At 41.0% G+C, this 27500-nt stretch overlaps 1 protein-coding gene across 1 annotated transcript in view; it reads right to left on the bottom strand.

The window, feature by feature from the left end:
- LOC143299545 (uncharacterized) overlaps positions 1-27500 on the bottom strand; it is a 76312-nt gene that overhangs the window by 34611 nt on the left and 14201 nt on the right. Inside the window, exons 3-11 of the mRNA XM_076612828.1 lie at positions 26202-26441; positions 25212-25326; positions 22132-22167; positions 18427-18564; positions 15958-16095; positions 7976-8116; positions 6249-6383; positions 4548-4694; positions 3532-3666 (exon numbers count right to left, since the gene is read on the bottom strand). Coding sequence (XP_076468943.1) covers positions 3532-3666; positions 4548-4694; positions 6249-6383; positions 7976-8116; positions 15958-16095; positions 18427-18564; positions 22132-22167; positions 25212-25326; positions 26202-26237 — 1021 coding nt within the window. The 5' untranslated portion in view covers positions 26238-26441. The remainder of the gene's footprint in view (positions 1-3531; positions 3667-4547; positions 4695-6248; positions 6384-7975; positions 8117-15957; positions 16096-18426; positions 18565-22131; positions 22168-25211; positions 25327-26201; positions 26442-27500) is intronic.

Raw genomic sequence — 27500 nt, 5'->3', positions numbered from 1 at the left:
TCCAACACACCACAACAATGCTACAACACACCACTACACACAACAACAACGCTACAACACACCACAACAATGCTACAACACACCACAACAATGCTACAACAGACCACAACAATGCTACAACACACCACAACAATGCTACAACACACCACAACAATGCTACAACAGACCACAACAATGCTACAACACACCACAACAATGCTCCAACACACCACAACAATGCTACAACACACCACAACAATGCTACAACAGACCACAACAAAGCTACAACACACCACAACAATGCTCCAACACACCACAACAATGCTACAACACACCACAACAATGCTCCAACACACCACAACAATGCTACAACACACCACAACAATGCTACAACACACCACAACAATGCTACAACACACCACAACAATGCTCCAACACACCACAACAATGCTACAACACACCACAACAATGCTCCAACAGACCACAACAACACACCACAACAATGCTACAACCCACCACAACACACCACAGCAATACTACAACACACCACAACAACACACCACAACAATGCTCCAACAGACCACAACAATGCTACAACACACCACAACAATGCTACAACACACCACAACAATGCTACAACACACCACAACAACACACCACAACAATGCTACAACACACCACAACAATGCTACAACACACCACTACAACACACCACAACAATGCTACAACACACCACTACAACACACCACAACAATGCTACAACACACCACTACAACACACCACAACAATACTACAACACACCACTACAACACACCACAACAATGCTACAACACACCACAACAATACTACAACACACCACAACAACACACCACAACAATACTACAACACACCACAACAACACACCACAACAATGCTACAACACACCACAACAACACACCACAACAATACTACAACACACCACAACAATGCTACAACACACCACAACAATGCTACAACACACCACAACAATACACCACAACAATACTACAACACACCACAACAATACTACAACACACCACAACAACACACCACAACAATACTACAACACACCACAACAATACTACAACACACCACAACAACACACCACAACAATACTACAACCCACCACTACAACACACCACAACAATGCTACAACGCACCACAACAATGCTACAACCCACCACTACAACACACCACAACAATGCTACAACACACCACAACACACCACAACAATGCTACAACACACCACAACACACCGCAACAATACTACAACACACCACAACAATGCTACAACATGCTACAACGCACCACAACAATGCTACAACACACCACTACAACACACCACAACAATGCTACAACCCACCACAACAACACCACAACAATGCTACAACCCACCACTACAACACACCACAACAATGCTACAACACACCACAGCAATACTACAACACACCACTACAACACACCACAACAATGCTACAACCCACCACAACAATACACCACAACAATGCTACAACCCACCACTACAACACACCACAACAATGCTACAACATACCACTACAACACACCACAACAATGCTACAACCCACCACTACAACACACCACAACAATGCTACAACCCACCACTACAACACACCACAACAATGCTACAACACACCACTACAACACACCACAACAATGCTACAACATACCACTACAACAGACCACAACAATGCTACAACCCACCACTACAACACACCACAACAATGCTACAACCCACCACTACAACACACCACAACAATGCTACAACATACCACTACAACACACCACAACAATTCAACAACACACCACAACAATGCTACAACACACCACAACAACACACCACATCAATGCTACAACACATCACAACAACACACCACAACAATGCTACAACACACCACTACAACACACCACAACAATGCTACAACACACCACAACAATGCTACAACACACCGCTACAACACACCACAACAATGCTACAACACACCACAACAATGCTACAACACACCACAACAACGCCACAACACACCACAACAACGCTACAACACACCACTAAAACACACCACAACAATGCGACAACACAGCACTACAACACACCACAACAATGCTACAGCATACCACTACACCACAGCAATGCTACAACCCACCACTACAACACACCACAACAAAGCTACAACACACCACAACAATGCTACAACACACCACTACAAGTACAACACAATACTATAACACACCTCTTCAAAACATAACCCTACAACATGCAACAAAATTTGTATTTATGTGTAAAAGGACAGCTGTAATTTACAAACAAGGAATTTGTAAAACACAAATACATATTCCACAAACATAACATCAATGAGAAGACAAAAGTAACAGTTACAATATTAGGGAGGGTGTTCAGGCCCACTTTCATCGGATTTTCCTCAGGGTTCCCGGTCTATTTTTAGAGAGAACTGCATGCGCATGTGTCTCCATTTCCTTTTTTACCAGGTCACCAAAAGGCTAACATTTCAAAGTGGAAATTGCTGTTCTGAGGGAAGGATTTTGAACATTTTAGGTGACTATGTTTGCAAGTTTACAAGAATATTTGGTTTTATAATTACACCCATTATTTGCTGTAGTCTTCTATGTTTACTTTGAGTGTGTTTCTTGTCAATCATCTGCCATTACGTATTCGAACTGATCCATTTATAACCTCTGCCAAAAAGTTGTCTGAACAAAAGCAGTGCGCACCCAGAGAAGCCGGTTACCGTGGTGGGCTGCGAATGTCGTCATATGACCTACTTCTTGCTCTATGAGCGACGAAAAGTCTACGAAGAAAGTGGGCTGCACAACCTCCCTATTATTCACATATTCATTCTTGCTTTAATACATAGTTCTTGCATTAATCAAAGCTGGCTTTGCCTGTGCCTCTCTTTTTCTCTTCTTTTGGACCTCTGAGCCAATAGATTGCATAATAATCAAGTATAAGAATAATAATAACAATAATTTATTTTCATATAGCATCCAGTACTTATGTCAATCAATCAAACACATTAAACTAGAAACAGATCAAAGAATTTCAAAAATGTCATAAATGTACAATGATTAATACTATAAAAGCACAATTTACAAGACCAATTCAGTAATATATTTTTACCCAAGAAACAATTCAGACACCCCAAAACACTTACACAAAAACCTATGTATGCAAGTAAGATAAAAACAAGCACATTTCAATTTGCATACGTGCACAAAAAAAAAAAACACTAATAATTTACAAACACAGGTTTTGTAAAATGATGCACACATACACATATTACACATATAATAACACATAAAAAAAAACAAATTGAAGATTTTCACATACATACCATTTACTAACCCAGTCTCTCTCTCTCACACACACACACATGGGCATACAGACACACACATATACATGCACACATCACACACACAAAATATCGTCTGAAGAAATTTTGAGTAGAAAAGTGTAAAATTAAAGACAATGACTACTATTACACACACACACACACCTACCTTTGCACTGTGGCTCAGAAAAACCCTTCTTACAGCCAGAAGAGCAGGTTCCGTTCTCTGGCACACAGGGATGTGACCGTTTACACTGTCCACAGCTGTGTGTGCAGTTCTGTCCCCATTTTCTGTCTGTACATTCTGGGGGACAGAGGAGACAGGCGTGACATACTGTGTCTTGCTGGAACTCTGCTGGCCTGGATTACAGGATGGATTCACTGGACAGTAGTGTTGGGTTAGATCCCTTGATGTAGAAATTGTTGGATTAGGTCCCTTGAAACAGGGCATGATATACTTTATCTTATCTTGCTAGACCTCTGATAACCTGTATTACAAGATGGATTCACTGAACAGTAGTGTTGGGTTAGGTCCCTTGATTCAGGAAACAGGCAAGACACACAACATGAACCATCAGAGACCAACAAAACTGATAGTGTTTCAGTGTGTTTTGATTGAAACAGTATCCTGTTTGATAACATCACAATACAAATACACTGAACTGCACAGGACAACAGGAAAGTCATGCATCAAGTCCTGTTGCTGACTGTTTTATAAGCACAGAATGTCACAGGTAGTTCTCTAGTTTATGTGTTATGACTGATGTTGGTTGGTACAAGACAGGTTTGTTTTAATCAAAGCAGCATCTTCTGTCTTTTTATTGATACTTTCTTGTTCGTGCACCTCTGCCTCACTTTTTTGAGGTGGGGACAGGGTTCAGCTTTTTTTTTTCTTATCCAACAAAAACAAACAAACAAAAAACCAAGAAGTGGTCAACAAACAAAACAGGCAACATACTAACACAAACAATAAACTGTGAATCCATCTGTTTTTTCTGACTGCTGTCTCTTTCTGTCTTTCTGTCTCTTTGTCCCTTTTTTTTCACTCATTAAGTCTTGCACACACACACACACACACACACACACACACACACACACACACACACACACACACACACACATACACACATGCACACACAAGTACACACACACACACACACACTGGAACCAAAACGATGGCCTTACTTTCTTGACACATGGGGGGCATCCACCCAAGACTGCAGACACAGTGACCGTCCGGCCCCTGACACTCTGATCCTTGACACCCTGCTCCACACTTCTTACACCTCTTCCGGCCTCCATTGTCTTTGGTGTAATGTCCACTGATGCAATCTGAAAACAACCAGTCAAAAAAATCATTTTTAATGAACCTTTACGGTCCACCCACATTGTGAGTCTGTGCAATAACCCTGCATTTCAGCTGTCTGTGTTATGATTTATTATTTGAATCTTTATAATTGTGTATGTACTGATAGCCCCCCACCACACTCCCTCCCACCTCTGGACTTGTTCCTCTTAGTTTACTTACAACACACCACAAAAATGCTACAACACACCACAACAGTGCTACAAAACACCACAACAATGCTACAACACACCACTACAACACACCACTACAACACACCACTACAACACACCACTACAACACACAACAATAATGCTACAACACACCACTACAGCACACCACTACAACACACAACAATAATGCTACAACACACCACTACAACACACCACAACAATGCTACAACACAACACTACAACACACAACAATAAAGCTACAACACACCACTACAACACACAACAATAAAGCTACAACACACCACTACAACACACAACAATAATGCTACAACACACCACAACAATACTACAACACACCACTATAAGTACGACACAATGCTACAACACACCACCACAACTCACCACAACAATGCTACAACACACCACAACACACCACAACAATACTACAACCCACCACAACAATGCTACAACCCACCACAACAATGCTACAACACACCACAACACACCACAACAATGCTACAACACACCACAACACACCACAACAATGCTACAGCACACCACAACAATGCTACAACCCACCACAACAATGCTACAACACACCAATACAACACACCACAACAATGCTACAACCCACCACAACAATGCTACAACACACCAATACAACACACCACAACAATGCTACAACACACCACAACAATGCTACAACACACCACAACAATGCTACAACACACCACAACACACCACAACAATGCTACAACACACCACAACAGTGCTACAACACACCACAACAATGCTACAACCCACCACAACAATGCTACAACACACCACAACAATGCTACAACACACCACAACAGTGCTACAACACACCACAACAATGCTACAACACACCACAACAGTGCTACAACACACCACAACAGTGCTACAACACACCACAACAGTGCTACAACACACCACAACAATGCTACAACACACCACAACAGTGCTACAACACACCACTAAAACACAAAAACCTGTAAGCAAGTAAAATAAAAACAAGCACATTTCAATTTGCATACGTGCATAATAACAAACTCTAATAATTTACAGAGGTTTTGTAAAATGATGCACACATACACATATTCCACAAATCTTAATATCAATAACAACACATAAAAAAAACAACAACCAATTGAAGATTTTCACATGCATACCCATTTACTCACCCAGTCTCTCTCTCTCTCACACACACACACACATGGGCATTCAGACACACACATGAACATGCACACATCACACACACAAAGTATCGTCTAAAGAAATTTTGAGTAGAAAAGCGTAAAATTAAAGACAATGACACACACACACACACACACACACACACACACCTACCTTTGCACTGTGGCTCAGAAAAACCCTCCTCACAGCCAGAAGAGCAGGTTCCGTTCTCTGGCGCACAGGGACGTGACCATTTACACTGTCCACAGCTCTGTGTGCAGTCCTGTCCCCATGTTCTGTCTGTACATCCTGGGGGACAGAGGAGACAGGCATGACATACTGTGTCTTGCTGGAACTCTGCTGGCCTGGATTACAGGATGGATTCACTGGACAGTAGTGTTGGGTTAGATCCCTTGATGCAGAAATTGTTGGATTAGGTCCCTTGATACAGGGCGTGATATACTTTATCTAATCTTGCTAGACCTCTGATAACCTGTATTACAAGATGGATTTATTGAACAGTAAATAAATGTGCTAATATCTTTATTTTCATTATCATTATCACAAACCAGCCAAAAACTGGACTGCCAACAAAACAGAACACTCACTTCACCCTGTGTTCTCCTTATTTGTTTTGTTTCAACAATATACTTTTATTCATTCTGACTGCTGTCTGTGTCTGTCTCCCTAGTCCTGATCTCAATAGCTTTCCTTTTCTCTCGTTAATGCATGCATGCAAACAGGTACGCACGCGCACACACACACACATGCATGCATGCATGCAAACACATGTACATGCACACACACACATACACACACGCTCACACAAGTCTCTATTCCTCAACTATACTTCTTTTGGGGGGTTAGATTTTTTGTTTTGTTGTTTGTTGTTGTTGTTGTTGTTGTTGTTGTTCTTCCCTGATCCAACTGAAAGCAGAAAGACAGGAAAACTGAAGACAACAGTCATTACCTTACCTCTCCTTACTTACCTTACCTTTCTTACCTTACCTTACCTTACCTCTCCTTACTTACCTTACCTTTCTTACCTTACCTTACCTTACCTCTCCTTACTTACCTTACCTTACCTTTCTTACCTTACCTTACCTTAACTCTCCTTACTTACCTTACCTTTCTTACTTTACCTTACCTCTCCTTACTTACCTTACCTTTCTTACCTTACCTTACCTCCCCTTACTTACCTTTCCTACCTCACATTTCTTACCTTACCTTCCCTTACTTATCTTACCTTACCTTACTTACCTTTCCTTACTTATCTTACCTTTTCTATCTTACCTTCCCTTACTTACCTTACTTACCTTCCCTTTCCTTCCTTACATTACCTTACTTACCTTTCCTACCTTACCTTTCCCACCTTATCTTACCTTTCCTACCTTACCTTTCTTTTCTTACCTTTCCTTCCTTATCTTACCTTACCTTACTTACCTTTCCTTACTTATCTTACCTTTCCTAACCTTACCCTACCTTATTACCTTGTGTGACACAAACCTAGGGCAGGCTCTCAAAGCTCTGATCAGTGTGACGGGTTTATGTGTAGGTCAGCTATCTGCTTTACTGTACATACTTTTTTAATACTTTTTTTTTTCAAAGCAGATGTGGGATAACATTTTTGAATCAGTCCACACACTATGACAGCTCCTTGAAACTTTCTGTGAAAGGAAAGAAAATCCATTCACAACTACACAGACATGTGTGTAAAACATACACACTTACACAGACACGTTTGCATCATACTCACGTAACTGTACACAAACATGAATTCACTGACACTTCATGACTTATATGCAGAAATGCATACATAAACAGACACTGATATGCATGCATAAACACACACATATAAACACACACACACACAAACGCTGGAACTAAAACTATGACCTCACTGTTTTTACACTTCGGGGGCCTCCACCCAGGCCTGCAGACACAGTGACCGTCCGGCCCCTGACACTCTGATCCTTGACATCCTTCTCCACACTTCTCACACCTCTCCTGTCCTCTGTATTTGAAATATCCAACATTGCATTCTGAAAAAAAGAAGTTAAAAACAAAATAATGAACCTATTTGGCTCACTTGTATGTTATACATAATGTGAGTCTGTGTAATAACCCTGCATTTCACTTGTCTGTGAGTCTGCGTAATAACCCTGCATTTCAGTCGTCTGTGAGTCTGCGTAATAACCCTGCATTTCAGTCGTCTGTGAGTCTGTGTAATAACCCTGCATTTCAGTCGTCTGTGAGTCTGTATAATAACCCTGCATTTCACTTGTCTGTGAGTCTGCGTAATAACCCTGCATTTCAGTCGTCTGTGAGTCTGCGTAATAACCCTGCATTCAGTTGTCTGTGAGTCTGTGTAATAACATTGCATTTCAGTCGTCTGTGAGTCTGTATAATAACCCTGCATTTCAGATGTCTGTTCATGATTTGAATCACTATATATGTGTATGTACTGGTAACCCCCCACCCCCATCTCCCCCATCCAGTGTCTGTGTTTGGTTTCGTTGTTGTTGTCACAGTTGTGCAGCAGGAATCACACGCTTTGCCTCTGGGGTTTTTTGTTTTTTGTTTTTTTTGTTTTAATTTTTATACATCAAATTATACATCGAACATGCAATAAAGAAATAAGACAAAAATGAGCATAGCAATGTTACTTTTCAACATTCACTATGTGACCAAGCGCGCTATGCTTGCTCCAACACTATTCACGCACAAGCCACAGCAGACGACAGTTTTCCCTCATAACCCGCCACAGAATATGTGACGTCACTCTGCTTACATCATTTTGTCCTGGCCAGACCACCTGCTGACTGCTCGACCAGTGTCAAGTCGTGATACGTCATTGGCTGAGAGCAAACTTGTGTTTCTGTTCCACAGTAATTAATTAATAACTCTTGTGTCAGATCAGTAAACTACTAGTATTATATACTGGCAGAATCGTCTTAATTCCATCTTTAAATCTATTTCATTTATGTTCGCCTACGTGAAACTGATTTAACGCAGTTTGTAATTTTCAGCGACGAGCTCGTTAAAACTGACACTGTTCAGGTGACTTAAATTAAGATTATAAATTCATCTTAAATAATCAACACTTCATTTTACACTCATTATAAAGTAGGCGTTGAGCTCTTTCTTTTGCAACTTATCCGATGCAAATCGGTTCAGTAATCATCTAGAAATCTGTCACTGAACACCTTGTAACAAGCACAGTTCTCATCAGATTTCTTCAGATTAGTGACGATTTGGTTTGCAGCCCACGTGATTGTCTTTGTAGTTCGCCTAATTTGTATAAATTGGCCGAGCGGGTGATGAGTGGTCACTTCCACACCCGAGCCAGCCGCGGCCAGCACCTGCTCTCTTTGTCTCTTGCTGTGTCGCGGGCAGTGTGTCGGGTGTGTTCTCACAACAGTGACACTTCGCTTCGTATCGCTGTAAGTACTAGTGTGTAGAATGTGTTGATTTGTAAATTGTATTATTCGACACAGTACTTGTGTTCATATGAGTATGTTCAGTTATTGCTTTGTTCAGTTAATGCTTTGTTCAGTTATTGCTTTGACATGTTAGTCACAGCTCGGCTATGATTGATCTAGAAAATTGCCATGTCGTCATATGCTCGTAGCGGTGTTCCATTTGATTCTTAACGTCACAGTCAGTGACGTCTCTGGACACTAGTGTTTGTTCCAGAATGTTCTAGTGAGTGCGTAAAGTTCATTCACCACTTAATGGTTAAACCATGATGGTGCTTCACTTACTATCTGGTCTATCAGTTTGCCAGTATTATATCTGAGCCACTGATTCTCTATCTTGTTTATTATTCATGTATTATTTTACATGCTGATATCAATTGTACTGCTACAGTGTGCTCAGTACTCTAAGAGGTGTGTAGTATTCTGCTGTTGTGATTACAAGATAGTGTTGGATTAATCGCTTCAATCACTTTAACTGCGCTATTTAAATGTATTAGAAATGTCATTTGATGTCAGTGTTTGGTCTTCACACATATGCATTTTGTTGTTGCGGATCCCAAACCCGAGTGATAGTCTTTCCATGTAATATGTGTGACCAAGCGCGCTATGCTTGCTCCAACACTATTCACGCACAAGCCACAGCAGACGACAGTTTTCCCTCATAACCCGCCACAGAATATGTGACGTCACTCTGCTTACATCATTTTGTCCTGGCCAGACCACCTGCTGACTGCTCGACCAGTGTCAAGTCGTGATACGTCATTGGCTGAGAGCAAACTTGTGTTTCTGTTCCACAGTAATTAATTAATAACTCTTTTGTCAGATCAGTAAACTACTAGTATTATATACTGGCAGAATCGTCTTAATTCCATCTTTAAATCTATTTCATTTATGTTCGCCTACGTGAAACTGATTTAACGCAGTTTGTAATTTTCAGCGACGAGCTCGTTAAAACTGACCCTGTTCAGGTGACTTAAATTAAGATTATAAATTCATCTTAAATAATCAACACTTCATTTTACACTCATTATAAAGTAGGCGTTGAGCTCTTTCTTTTGCAACTTATCCGATGCAAATCGGTTCAGTAATCATCTAGAAATCTGTCACTGAACACCTTGTAACAAGCACAGTTCTCATCAGATTTCTTCAGATTAGTGACGATTTGGTTTGCAGCCCACGTGATTGTCTTTGTAGTTCGCCTAATTTGTATAAATTGGCCGAGCGGGTGATGAGTGGTGACTCCCACACCCGAGCCAGCCGCGGCCAGCACCTGCTCTCTTTGTCTCTTGCTGTGTCGCGGGCAGTGTGTCGGGTGTGTTCTCACAACAGTGACACTTCGCTACGTATCGCTGCACTGTCTTCTCTTAGACTAGTTCTCTTTTTGTCTTCTTCTTCTTAGTTCTTCTCCTAGTCTTCTTCTCATTATTTCTTCTTTTAGAATATTGTAAATAAAACAATAGAAAAACCCATTTGTGACGTATGGCTGCACTGTCTTCTCTTTTTATCTTCTCTTCTCTTCTATTCTCTTCTCTTAGGTTTTCTTCTCATCTAATATTGTAAATAAAACAATAGAAAAACCCATTTGTGACTGGCCTCTATATGTTCCTGGCCTGTGCGTGGGATCTTGTCTATCCTTTCATTCAATCAATCATTTAGTTAAGTCTTTTGTGCCGTACCCTTCAGTAACCACTCGGTACACGGCTACAACTAAATATCATATAATTTGAATGCTTTAACCCCCCAAAACAGAGTACAGCTGCCTACATGGCAGGGCCCGGTAAAAACGGTCAGACATGTAAAATCCCACTCGTGTGCATGTATACCAGTGAGTGTGGGAGTTGCAGCCCACGAATGAAGAAGGAGAAAAAGAAGAAAGCTTTATAGTCATTATATGATTATACATACATAACTTTGCTTTTCTTTTTAATTTCATGCTGCTTACACATTGATTACTATAACCAATAATTAACCAGTAAAATACCAGTTGTTGACAAATAGCAAAAAAAATTTGAAATAAAACAATAACAGTTAACCCCTTGACTGCTGCTAAGCATGCCCGTCCATGAAAGACTGTCACTTGAAACAGACTACGCTTACAGGTCAGGGTGTTCATCACCATTGTTCAATTGCACTGCTTCCTCTTGAGACTGTATCAATTTTGCTTAACACACTCAGCAGTTCATCAAAAGTAGTTAACTGCAATTAGAATTCCTGCCTGTCAGTCTCTTTTCACACTGCCCAGCAGTCATGGGGTTAAACTGCCGGTCACAGGGACCAGTTTTGTTCTGCTGAAACCGATAACAGACAACGGGATGAGGATCGAGGGAGTAGAGAGTTGCAACGACAGGCGTGTGTCATGTCATGTGCTCAGCGTGTGTCGTGTGCTCAGCAAGTGTCGTGTGCTCAGCGAGTGTCATGTGCTCAGCGTGTGTCGTGTGCTCAGCGTGTGTCATGTGCTCAGGGCGTGTGTCGTGTGCTCAGCGAGTGTCGTGTGCTCTGCGTGTGTCGTGTGCTCAGCGAGTGTCGTGTGCTCAGCGAGTGTCATGTGCTCAGTGAGTGTGCTGTGTGTACATTGGTGTGTATGGGGAAGAAAGGATAGGGAGGTATGTTCCGGAATGTCTTTGTGCTTGTATTGTGTGTTTTCATGTGCTGTTGTATTGTGTGTTTTCATGTGCTGTTGTATTGTGTGTTTTCATGTGATGTTGTATTGTGTGTTTTCATGTGCTGTTGTATTGTGTGTTTTCATGTGCTGTTGTATTGTGTGTTTTCATGTGCTGTTGTATTGTCTGCTGTTGTATTGTGTGTTTTCATGTGCTGTTGTATTGTGTGTTTTTATGTGATGGTGTGTGTTTTCATGTGGTGTATTGTGTGTTTTCATGTGATGTTGTATTGTCTGCTGTTGTATTGTGTGTCTTCATGTGCTGTTGTATTGTCTGCTGTTGTATTGTGTGTTTTCATGTGATGGTGTGTGTTTTCATGTGGTGTATTGTGTTTTTTCATGTGATGTTGTATTGTGTGTTTTCATGTGCTGTTCTATTGTGTGTTTTCATGTGATATTGTATTGTCTGCTGTTGTATTGTGTGTTTTGATGTGCTGTTGTATTGTCTACTGTTGTATTGTGTGTTTTGATGTGCTGGTGTATTGTGTGTTTTCATGTGATGGTGTATTGTGTGTTTTCATGTGCTGTTGTATTGTGTGTTTTGATGTGCTGGTGTATTGTCTGCTGTTGTATTATGTGTTTTCATGTGCTGTTATATTGCGTGTTTTCATGTGCTGTTATATTGTGTGTTTTCATGTGCTGGTGTATTGTGTGTTTTCATGTGCTGTTTTATTTTATGTTTTCATGTGCTGATGTATTATGTGTTTTCATGTGCTGTTGTATTATGTGTTTTCATGTGCTGTTGTATTGTGTGCTGGTGTATTGTGTGTTTTCATGTGCTGTTTTATTTTATGTTTTCATGTGCTGATGTATTATGTGTTTTCATGTGCTGTTGTATTATGTGTTTTCATGTGCTGTTGTATTGTGTGCTGGTGTATTGTGTGTTTTCATGTGCTGTTTTATTTTATGTTTTCATGTGCTGTTGTATTATGTGTTTTCATGTGCTGATGTATTATGTGTTTTCATGTGCTGTTGTATTATGTGTTTTCATGTGCTGTTGTATTGTGTGCTGGTGTATTTTGTGTTTTCATGTGCTGGTGTATTTTGTGCTTTCAAGTGCTTGCAAGGAAGTTTTTTCTTATTCAATAAGGACATACATAATCAAGTCTGACTCTTAAGTCTAAAAGCATGCTGCACACAGGACTTCACAGTTTTTCTCTCATGTGACTGACACACACCCAGACCACCACTCAATGTTCTACCCCCCTCCCCCCCTCCACCCCCACCCAACCAGCCTCCCCTCCCATCCCCAAATTCACACACACATTTTGTCTGCAGATGAAGAATATAACCATTCACATTTGTCAGGTCAGTGACAGTCTGAACAAGACCTGAGCGTTATCTTAACTAACCAACCAGTCCAGTATGATATGACACAACATCATGCAATACCAGGTGGCCTGATACAATGCAGTGCATTACATTACTACACATTACAGTGAAGTGCTCATCACTGCTGTAGCAACAAACACACAGAACAGTACAACTCTTCATCACAACAGAACATAACACTACATGTCTACAACACATCACAGCACAATACTACAACACACCACAACAGAACATAACACTACATGTCTACAACACATCACAGCACAATACTAAAACACACCACAACAGAACATAACACTACATGTCTACAACACATCACAGCACAATACTACAACACACAACAGAACATAACACTACATGTCTATAACACATCACAGCACAATACTACAACACACAACAGAACATAACACTACATGTCTACAACACATCACAGCACAATACTACAACACACAACAGAACATAACACTACATGTCTACAACACATCATACCACAATACTACAACACACAACAGAACATAACACTACATGTCTATAGCACATCACAGCACAATACTACAACACACAACAGAACATAACACTACATGTCTATAACACATCACACCACAATACTACAACACACAACAGAACATAACACTACATGTCTATAGCACATCACAGCACAATACTACAACACACAACAGAACATAACACTACATGTCTATAGCACATCACAGCACAATACTACAACACACAACAGAACATAACACTACATGTCTACAACACATCACAGCACAATACTACAACACACAACAGAACATAACACTACATGTCTACAACACATCACAGCACAATACTACAACACACCACAACAGAACATAACACTACATGTCTCAAACACATCACACCACAATACTACAACACACCACAACAGAACATAACACCACAAGTCTACAACACATCACAGCACAATACTACATACAACACACCACAACAGAACATAATACTACATATCTACAACACATCACAGCCCAATACTACATACAACACACCACAACAGAACATAATACTACATATCTACAACACATCACAGCCCAATACTACATACAACACACCACAACAGAACATAGCACTACATGTCTACAACACACAACAACAAACAAAGCAACGCACTACTACAAAAGAACACTACAACACACAGCAGCAGAACACAACACTTCATCTCTACAACAAACCTAAACAACAACACAGCACTACAACATACAACACTACAATAACACAACACAGCACTACAACATACAACACTACAATAACACAACACAACATTACAAAAACACACAACAACAACACAGCACTGCAACATACAACACTACAATAACACACCACAACAACACACCACACCACACCACAACACACCACAACACACCACAACAACACACCACAACACAACACTACAACACACCACAACACACTACAACACACCACAACACACAACAACAACACAACACAACACAACATACAGCACTACAATAACACAACACAACACCACAACATACAACACCACAATAACACAACACAGCACTACAACATACAGCACTACAATAACACAACACAGCACTACAACATACAGCACTACAATAACACAACACAGCACTGCGACATACAGCACTACAACAACACAACACAGCACTACAACATACAGCACTACAATAACACACCACAACAACACACCACAACACACTACAACACACCACAACACACCACAACAACACACCACAACAACGCACCACAACACACTACAACACACCACAACACACCACACACCACAACACCAGCACAACAACATACAACACTACAATACCACAACACAGCACTAACAACATACAACACTACAATATCACAACACACAGCACTACAACAACAACACTAACAAACACAAACACACAACAAACATACAACACTACAATAACACAACACAGCACTACAACATACAGCACTACAGTAACACAACACAGCACTACAACATACAACACTACAATAACACAACACAGCACCACAACATACACCACTACAATAACACAACACAACATTACAAAAACACACAACACAACACTGCAACACACAACAACAACACAGCACTGCAACATACAACACTACAATAACACAACACAACACCACAACAAACACAACACACCACAACAACACACCACAACACACTACAACACACCACAACACACCACAACAACACACCACAACAACGCACCACAACACACCACAACACTACAACACACCACAACACACCACAACAACACACCACAACAACACACCACAACAACACACCACAACAACGCACCACAACACAGCAGAGAACACATGCAGACAGGGCTAGCTAGACAGGACTGCACAGCCAACAGATCAAAGGAATTCAGCCACACACCTTTGCACATGGGTTGCTTCCATCCTGTCTTGCATCCCTGAGAACAGTGACCAGTGGTTGTGTTACAGCTGTTTTTACCACCCTGACACTGTCCACAGTCTTCGCTGCAAGTGTCCCCATGTTTGCCAGCCACGCATCCTGGACAAACCATCAGAACAGATATATATATATATGTTGCAGCTGGGGTAACCATGCCAACAGTGTCCACAGTCTTCGCTGCAAGTGTCCCCATGTTTGCCAGGCACACACACTGGACAAACCACCAGACCAGATCTAATCAAAGCTGTGTTGTTGTTGTTGTTGTTTTTCTCTGTTCTTCTTGTTTTTGTTGGGTTTTCTTATGAATGTGGTACTGACTTTCAAATGATTTTTAAAAAAAATTATCAACAGTTCAAAACATACACAGAAGTGTGAACATGCAGTGTAACCTGAAAAGAAAAAAGATTAAATAAATAAATAAAAAGGGTACCGAAAGAAAAAAAAATGAAAAGAAAAGAAAAAATCACAGACATATTAAGAGAAGAGCATCAAATGAAACAAACAAACAAACAAACAAACAAAAAAGCCATCAGACTAGTACAATTACACCAGAATGTACACACAGTTTCTGAAAAAACAATATTCAAAGACTCACAAGAGAAAAAAAATCAGATCCAAGTCTATACCAACAATAGCAATGTGTGTTAAACAACATCACAAATAAAGAAGAAGAAAAAAGAAAAACAAAGTGGAAGAACATGAATCAGGATGGTTCAGAAGGTTCCAAAAGGGCAGTGTACAAGAAGCATTCTGTGTGGAATTGTGCTGGAGCTATTCACGTTTGCATTGTGTTCTTCAGAGATCACATCAAAAGGTGATGGGCACAGCTCTTGCACTGCAGGGACGAAAGGTGAAATTCCTCCTCCAACATCTTGCAGACACTGCACCCCTGCCTCCTGAAGTGACAGTCCTGTGTTTCAACAGCCAGCCATCCTGCCACACATTGTGTTCTCAAGATCTTTGTGAATGTGAAAGTGTGAACTGTAGCAACTATGACAGAGAACTCGAGTAACTCTGACAGAGAACTCGAAACAGGGATACAAGGCACAGGCACCCAAAACGGAGAACTCCTCACTATATCTCATGCCTTAAATAACGACTTGGTCACTGGGGGGACTGGTTCTGATAAACTGTGATCTGGGCTCCCTTTCAGGAGTGGAGTGGGGGCCTGGTGGTAACGTGTCCACCTGGGAAGCAAGAGAACCTGAGGGAATGGGATCTAATCCCACACTCACCACAATCTTCTTCCCCTCCACTAGACCTTCAGTTGCAGTCTGGACATTTGTCTTTCAAATAAGATGATAAACCATGGTCCTGTGTGCAGCATGTACTGAACATTTGTTAAAGAGCCCACGGCAACAAAAGGGCTGACCCTAGCAAAATTTTGCAGCAAAACCCACTTTAATTGTAAAACACGTACACTTGCAGACAGAAAAAAAGGGGGAAAGGTGGCACTGGACTGTGGTGACATGCTCTCTGCTGTGGGGACAGCAACTGGAATTTCACACAGAGAAATCTGTTGTGACAATACAATACAGTACAATACAACACTCACTACAAGAATACCCCATCCCACCAGGAACCCTACCATTGGAAATGAAAGAATACTGATCCACTAACCAAGGCTGACATTGCTAATGCTATCAAGAACTGAAGAATGGCATAGCAGTGGGCCTTGATGGCTTACGACCAGAAGTAACTAAAGGCAGACACACAAACATCAGCTGACATGCTGCACCCACTGCTGCACAAAGTGTGGGAACAGGAACAAGCGCCTGAATAAAAAAAAATGTTTTAACTGATACCTCATAAAACTACAGAAGAAAGTTGATCTCTCGTTTTGCAACAACCTATTTGCTTTCATCTGTCCCCAGCAAAGTCTTGGCCAGAATTATGTTTGAAAGGCTTAAGGCAGCCTTCAACAAAAGTCAAACAAAAACATCAAATAGTTCTAACAATGAAAACACAAAATAAGCAATCCAAATAAAGTATTGAATAAATCAAACACTGACACTGGTACAAAAAAGGAATGATGTTTGGTAATGAATATCATATGTTACATCAAATGAAGATGGAAATTGAAAAATAGGTTTTCTTTTAGAAGAAGAATAATAATAATTAATACTAATAACAACAACAACATTATTCTCACTGAATTCATAATAACCATCATGATAATAATAATGGATATTTACATTTGAGTCAATCCAGAAAACTGCTCTTGGTGCTTTATAAAACATATTCTACATCACATACTTCATCACAGTTAGTTGCATCCACACCCACCAAAAATGCACTTAGCAACAGTAGATTACTGGATATATATATATATACCATACACACAAATGAGAGAGACCAACATACAGAGGCAGACCAAGACAAAGAGACAAAATTATTTACTCAGCCAATTGAGGAAATTCAACCACACACCTTTGCACAAGGGTGTTTTCCATCCTGTCTTGCATCCCCCTGGACAGCGACCAGTGGTTGTGTCACAGCTGGTTTTACCACCCCGACACTGTCCACAGTCTTCGCTGCAAGTGTTCCCATATTTGCCAGCCACGCACCCTGGACAAACCATCAGAACAGATATGTATACACACACACACACACACACACACACACATATATATATATATATATATATATATATATATATATATATATATATTCAGGAACAAACAAACAAACACAAAAAGCAGCAGTGCTTCTGAAACGTATAATGATACATGCGTCCCTGATGCTTTGAAAAATGTAAAGGCAGCACTGCATGTTCATTCAGCCGGTCCATGTAATATTCTAAAAATTCATTCTCACATTAACAGAGTGAAAATCCTGTAGTGAAATTTCTGTCTGTCATTAAGACTGACATCTACAACAGAGTTGTCTCCCTTCACCACTACTTGACCCTGAACCACAGATGACAATGACAGCAAGGTATGCCTGCTTTTGGATGTATGTAGCAATGAAGATTTGATTAGAATGTCAGCATTAGAGTGACCCTGTGAAGGTAATCTGGGGAACCCATAGAATCAGGGGGAAAAAAGCATGCACACACACATGCACACACTTGCATTACACATCTATCATGGCATTCATTCAAAATGAAACAACGTTAAAGGAAGAACATACACCAGATTAACAGCTATCAAGAGAACAAAAAATAATAACAAAAAACTGATTCCAGTATCTACCTCATTCTCATCACAATTATCTAACTCCAATCACAAGGTGAACAGATACTGTTTTAAATGGGATAACTGTAAAGAAAGACATCTGGCCACTTAGACATGTATGTTTTGCATGCCATTTTAACACACCACTCAGACATGTATGTTTTGCATGCCATTTTAACACACCACTTTAGATATATGTTTTGCATGCCATTTTAACACATAAAACTCATCAAACATGATAACAAAATCAATATTCTGTCTTCAAATACCTAAAAAATCAAGTTGCAGTCATAGTAGTTGAACCAGTAATAGTGGTACTGTACATCTGAGATGTGCTACATGTGATAATATACTTAATGATCATACTGGCACTTTTTCAGTTTGTACCAGTAAAGTTTAAACCACTACACCTACAATCGTCCAAAACATCAGAGATTTTATACAGTCATCATTACTACCTCACTCAATAAATGCTGCGACCACACGCCCAAGCAAATCCGGCGTTTCAACCCCAAACACCTTTTCCGTCCTCACCTCACTAACATAAATATGCCTTATGACTAGGTCACGAGATCAGATTCCCACTGTGTCTGTAGAACACGTTGCCATAGCCACTTACGACATAAACGCAACGGTGGGGGGGAGTGCGCAGCCTAGCATTACTGGTGTCCTGAGAGCCGTGCGAACGCAGTGACGCCTCCTTGAGCTACTGAAACTGAAACTGAAACTGAGAGCCGTGCTTTGAAGCTCTTGACAGATGTTGCTGTCACCGTTGCCTCGTCCAGGTGGTTCCAGTCACGAACAGTGCCAATAAAGAAGGAATTTCTGAACTGCTCAGTCTGAGATCTGCCTACTACAAAGGGTCTTGAATTGTTCCTGATGTGATTGGAGATGGCACTTGTTGCGTCGTATTCTTTAAAGTCGCGAGGTTTGATGCGACGTCATCAGGAAACCAGTAGGCGGTATGGCCGGTACCAACCCCTCAACCACATTGTACAGAAAAGTTAGGCGTAGATCACTTCTACGTTTCTGTAGTGTTGGCAGATGCAGGGTAGATAACATATTGGTGATGGCACCGGGGGTTCTTGTGGTGTAATCGCCAGTAATAAACCTAGCTGATTGAACCAGTACACAAACTACAAAATAAATTCAACATTTTGTTCTTTGATCCAAAATCCTAGTACTTCTCCCCTCGAGAAAATAAACATTGAAGTTATCAATCAAAACATAAAAAAGGGTTTAAACAAGGTTAACCTTTTTAAACATAGATCTAGAATGACTTTTCACAGACTTCAGCAATCCAGCCAACATGTGACTGACACTGCCCCAATTCAGACATTTTCTCAGTTGTTTTTTTCTTTTAATTCACTGACTGTTATGCCTAGGCAAAAATATTCATCAAAATTTCATACACCCTTAACATACAAAACCAAGTCTTGTTCACTTGAGTGAATGGTCTGAGATTCCAGAAAACTTAGCACTGAAAACAGGACCGTCAATGATTATGATATGACAGTCAAGCGCGAAATTTCTGCAATAAATGAAATGAAATAATAACATTATATCTTATAATGCCCAGTCACTACAGAGCATTCAAAAATACCCCAAACACAGGATTCTTCTGTATTTATTTTTGTTATCTGTTTTTAAACAATTTTACAAATAGATAAATAATTTCAATCTTCTATTATTCTTTTGGATCAGAAGCACCTTACACCAAGAAAGATAATCTGACTTCGCTTTGAAAAATCAAGACACTCCTCAAAATGGGGTTACGTCCCTTTAAACAGTCCGCAACACCTGGCTATAAAGTCGGCAAAATAATTGTTATTATTTTGGCGATTATTACATATAATCACGCAATTCTTAGCCCAGTACCCTTCATAGGGAATATTGGCAACGTTGGCAATGTTACTTCCCTTGTACCGTTTTCTACAGTTAAAAAAAAAGTCACAAATTCTAAAGACAGAGCATACAGGATCGATTTCCACACTTGCCAGAATTGTCTCAGTCCCCCTCCAGTAGAAACTGGGTGGTGGTCTGGACGCTAGTCATTCGGAAAAGACAATAAACTGTGTGTAGGATATAGCCTACACTTAGTGCACATGAAAGAACCCACGGCATCAAGAGCTGTCTCTTGCAAAACTTCAAAGTAAAATCCACTCTGATAATTATAGATGTGTGTGGGTGTGGACGTGAGTGTTGGTGTGAATGCCTGACTGACACCTGACTGAATGATGTAGGAAACTATCATGATTAGCGCCTAAAAGCGGCTGTTAGTTGGATCTACCCAGGTGGGCAGCCCACCTGTTGTACTTTACAAATGACTCCGTGTTTGTAAAGCACTGATTAGAGCTCCCGGTCTCTGACCGTCTGAAGATAGGCGCTATATGTAACTGAATATCAATATCAATCAGTAAGTCAATCTTCTAGCTTCTTTTTCTGTCTGTTCCAATAAAATCCATAATGGAACAGTCAAATTTCCATTCCTCTCTCTCTCTCTCCCTCTCTCCCTCTCTGTACAGTTATATAAGTTATACATATATCAACTAAATAAAACAAAGTTGAAAACGAACACCTATTTTATTAAACAAAACAATGAAAATCTGAATTTTTGCTGTCACCCGGCAGCTTGGTCACAGACTACACTTCTAACACATATATATAATTTTATATATATATATATATATATAGAGAGAGAGAGAGAGAGAGAGAGAGAGAGAGAAACTAGGGAGAGAGAGAGAGAGGTGTGTCTGTGTGTCTGTCTCACGGGAGAGAAAGACAGGCATACAGACAGACACACGGAGACAGAGACAGCCTCAGGGGTAGAGACTGTCAGACTCAGTGAGACACTGAGACAGAGACAGACAGACAGACAGACAGAGAGACAAAGACTGAAGCAGAGTGGAACAGATAAAGGTGAAGATCCTCCAACAGATGAAATTAAATAATGACGCACCTGTGCACATGGGGCCTTGCCATCCATGCGTGCATCCTGGACAAACCATCACACCAGGTAAAACTACACCCAGTACACAGCCACGACACACTACACCCAGTACACAGCCACGACACACTACACCCAGAACACAGCCACGACACACTACACCCAAGACACACACACTACACCCAGTACACAGCCACGACACACTACACCCAGTACACAGCCACGACACACTACACCCAGTACACAGCCACGACACAATACACCCAGTACACAGCCACAACACACTACACCCAGTACACAGCCACGACACACTACACCCAGTACACAGCCACGACACACTACACCCAGTACACAGCCATGACACACTACACCCAGTACACAGCCACGACACACTACACACAGTACACAGCCATGACACAATACACCCAGTACACAGCCACGACACACTACACCCAGTACACAGCCATGACACAATACACCCAGTACACAGCCATGACACACTACTACACCCAGTACACAGCCACGACACACTACACCCAGTACACAGCCACGACACACTACACCCAGTACACAGCCACGACACACTACACCCAGTACACAGCCATGACACACTACACCCAGTACACAGCCATGACACACTACACCCAGTACACAGCCACGACACACTACACCCAGTACACAGCCACGACACACTACACCCAGAACACAGCCATGACACACTACACCCAGTACACAGCCACGACACACTACACCCAGTACACAGCCACGACACACTACACCCAGTACACAGCCACGACACACTACACCCAGTACACAGCCATGACACAATACACCCAGTACACAGCCACGACACACTACACCCAGTACACAGCCACGACACACTACACCCAGTACACAGCCATGACACACTACACCCAGTACACAGCCACGACACACTACACCCAGTACACAGCCACGACACACTACACCCAGTACACAGCCATGACACAATACACCCAGTACACAGCCACAACACACTACACCCAGTACACAGCCACGACACAATACACCCAGTACACAGCCATGACACACTACACCCAGTACACAGCCACGACACAATACACCCAGTACACAGCCACGACACAATACACCCAGTACACAGCCACGACACAATACACCCAGTACACAGCTACGACACACTACACCCAGTACACAGCCACGACACACTACACCCAGTACACAGCCACGACACAATACATCCAGTACACAGCCAAGGCACAACACAGCGTGGATCTTGTGATAGTGTTCGTGTTAAAGGTATTGGGGAATCTCTAGCTGCAGCAACTAACACCTGCATTCAGCTCTGTCTTTCGATATACCTTTCATTTTATTTGGGAACAGCAAACACCGTGTTAAAATCAAGTGAGATAGGCTACTTGATTAAATAATACTGTTGGCTTTTTCTTTTCTTTCTTTTTTTTTTTTCAAATGCAAGATAAATAAAGTGGTTCAGAACACTCATAATTTGCAAATGTTATTTAAGGTCTAAATGTAAAACTGAAATATACATTCATATTTTAAAAAATCATAATAATTACTCCTATATGTAAGACCGACTGGCTCTATTACATCTTTGTTGTTGTTGTTGAAACGTAGTACGGAATAATCATTTTAAAGATGTTTAGATTACATAGGTGTGTTATTCAGTAACATATATTAAGTTAATGTTTTCTGGTGATTTTTCAAAGCAAACAGTGATTATATTTTTTAAAGGTGGGGCCTCAGTTGTATACAGACAACGGAGCACCTGAACATCGTTTTCTTTTTCCTTTGTTGTTTTGTCCTTTTTCTTTTTTTTAATTTGGTGTATCACGTTGCCTCTCTTCATTGCCCCCCCCCCCCCCCCCCACCTCCAATAAATAAAAAAGAAAAAAAAAGAAAAAGAAGAACACATTCATTCACAAGTTGGTGTGTCATTGATTTTACTACAGATGGACAATATTACATCTTGCTTTAGTGTTAGCTCATGTTACAATCATGTCTGGGTTTTTTTAACTGACCTAGAGTGCTTTGGTTTGGTGCATTTATTTTGCTTATTGATTAGTTTGTACTGTGTATTTTATGTGTTTACTACTTGCACACAGTTCCTAGCCCAGATATGTGAATCGAATCTCCTCATCCTTGCAAAAAAAAAAAAAGTAAGTTCTATGAAACTATATTTCACTGAATAGTTTCCATCCATGTTTTCTTTTCTTTTCTTTTCGCCTTTCTTGTCCTTTCTGTTATTCATTTCTGTGTGAAACTATGTTGATGTAACTGTTTGAATTTTAAAATCACACCCAGTTGCCTACGTCCAAGTCAAACTAAACCAAAAGACGTGGTGGATGTGCATGCGACAAACCATGTCACCACTAAAAATGGTTAAAGGTCTCAGAGTCTTTTCCATCCATCAGGGAGGTGAATTCATATCCACTGTGTCTGGGGCTCAGCATGGGAAGACGGGGCTCAATTCTGTCCTTCTGCTGTTTAAACCATCCGGAACCTGTTTAACCTTCTGGAACCTGTTTAACCTTCCGGAACCGAAGTCAGGTTCCCATTTACACCTCAGTGCGTTTTACAATGCCAATGAAAAATGCATGGATTTTAAACAAACAACAAAATGTGTGATGTGTTTAGGTCGCAGACTCGTGACAATAATTAATACCTCTGTATAATATTAATGAAGTTATTAATAATGATACTATTTCAATTCACTGATTTTGAAGGTTTTTGTTTTCATCTTGATACAATCAAAGTGAGCGTCACTTGAAAATACAACAACAAAAAAACCTGCTAATTCTACAATATCTACTACTACTACTACCACCATCGCTACCACTGCTATTGTTCCTGTGGCTGCTGCTGCTACTTCTACAACAACTTCTACTACTACTACTACTAACAAAAACATCAACAAGAAATAGGTGAAGTATAAAATGAAAACAAATGGTATATTATAAATAAATAAATAGATAAATAAATGAATAAATAAATAAGTGATTCTTCTTCATTTTAAGATGAATGGAGAAACCATGTGTGCAGTGTTTCTGACAAACAAACCACAGTTACTATACCGTGCAGGCAGCGTCCCGATGTGGAATTACAGATCCTGCCCCCTTGCCCCACGTCAACACAATGCTCGCTGCAGGTCTTCCTCACAGCTATCGCCATAGTGGTCACGCAAACACGCTGTTAAAAACAAACAAAAAGGTGGAAGTTCCCACAGCCTTATATGGCTATAAGGGCAGTAGCCTTATATGGCTATAAGGGCAGTGAACCATTCACTGTCATGTTCAGGGCTCGGCATAGGAAGGCGGGGCCCAGTCCTCTCCTTCCGCCGTTTTAACCTTCCCCAACCTGAAGTCAGGTACCCATTCACACCTGGGTGGAGTGAGGAAAATCGGAGTCAAGTGCCTTTCCCCAGGACACAACACCATGCCGAAACGGGGCCTGGAACCCTGATCACTGGTGAACACTGGATCACAAGTCACAACGCCTGTCCGATTCTGACACGGAGCCTCCTCATATTTCATACCTTACAAAATTAATAGATTTGAGTAAACGAGACAGAGAGAGAGAGAGAGATAGGCAGACAGACAGACAGACAGAGACAGAGAAAGACACAGAGAGAGGGAGAGAGAGAGAGACCGACAGACAGACAGACAGAGACGGAGACCACGAGAGAAGATACAGAGATACACACACACACACACACACACACACACACACACACACACACACACACACACACACACACAGAGTCGGAGACAGTGAGAGATACAGAGAGAGAGAGAGAGAGAGAGAGAGAGAGAGAGAGAGAGACACACACACACACACACACACACACACACAGGGACAGATACTTAGACATACAGTGGACAGAGATAGGCAGAAAGACAGAGAGACAGACACACACACACACACACACACACACACACACACACACACACACACACACACACACACACACAGAGGCTGCAGGCCTAGATATACAAACTGTGGCACAGAGACAGAGACACAGAGAGAGAGAGAGAGAGGCGCACAAAGAACCGCCCCAAACTCACCCCAGACCTGCACCTCGCAAATGTTGAGAAAAACATCTGTTCCTTGTCCTGTCTTGTGCAGTTTCACAGTTTGTCCAGTCACGGGCAGTTGTCTGAAGCTGCGTACACCCGGTTGTCTTGTGGATGCTGTGATGTCCGTGGGTTTTTTCCAGTTTGTATCGAGATGGTAGCCAGTAGTTTCAAATTCAAAGACTGTTTTGTTGTCAACATCGACCACCACATGATGCATACGTTCCCAATCTGTAATCACACACACACACACACACACACACACACACACACACACACACACACACACACACACACACTCCTTTCAATGAGCTGTTATTGCTGTGAAAAGGTTCGAAAGGAAGGGGTGATATTGGAGCGACTGGTTTTGGGTTTTTAAAGAGTGTTTACTTTTTGATTCACTGTAACATTTGTAAGCAGTACACACACTAAGCAGTTTACTCTACTTAGCAAAAGCAACATACAACACTGCATAAAGCAACACACAGCACTACATACAGCAACACACAACACTGCATAAAGCAACACACAACACTACATAAAGCAACACACAGCACTACATAAAGCAACACACAGCACTACATAAAGCAACACACAACACTGCATAAAGCAACACACAGCACTGCATAAAGCAACACACAACACTGCATAAAGCAACACACAGCACTGCATAAAGCAACACACAAAAAGCAACACACAACACTGCATAAAGCAACACACAGCACTGCATAAAGCAACACACAGCACTACATAAAGCAACACACAGCACTGCACAAAGCAACACACAGCACTACATAAAGCAACACACAGCACTACATAAAGCAACACACATAAAGCAACACACAACACTACATAAAGCAACACACATAAAGCAACACACAACACTACATAAAGCAACACACAGCACTACATAATGCAACACACAGCACTGCACAAAGCAACACACAGCACTACATAAAGCAACACACAACACTGCATAAAGCAACACACAGCACTACATAAAGCAACACACAACACTGCATAAAGCAACACACAACACTGCATAAAGCAACACACAACACTACATAAAGCAACACACAGCACTACATAATGCAACACACAACACTGCATAATGCAACACACAACACTGCATAAAGCAACACACAACACTGCATAAAGCAACACACAACACTGCATAAAGCAACACACAGCACTACATAATGCAACACACAACACTGCATAATGCAACACACAACACTGCATAATGCAACACACAGCACTACATAATGCAACACACAGCACTGCATAAAG

This window comes from Babylonia areolata, chromosome 25 (assembly GCF_041734735.1).
Source record: "Babylonia areolata isolate BAREFJ2019XMU chromosome 25, ASM4173473v1, whole genome shotgun sequence".
Classification (NCBI taxonomy): Eukaryota; Metazoa; Mollusca; class Gastropoda; order Neogastropoda; family Buccinidae; genus Babylonia; species Babylonia areolata.
This window is presented reverse-complemented; position numbering and strand designations above follow the sequence as displayed.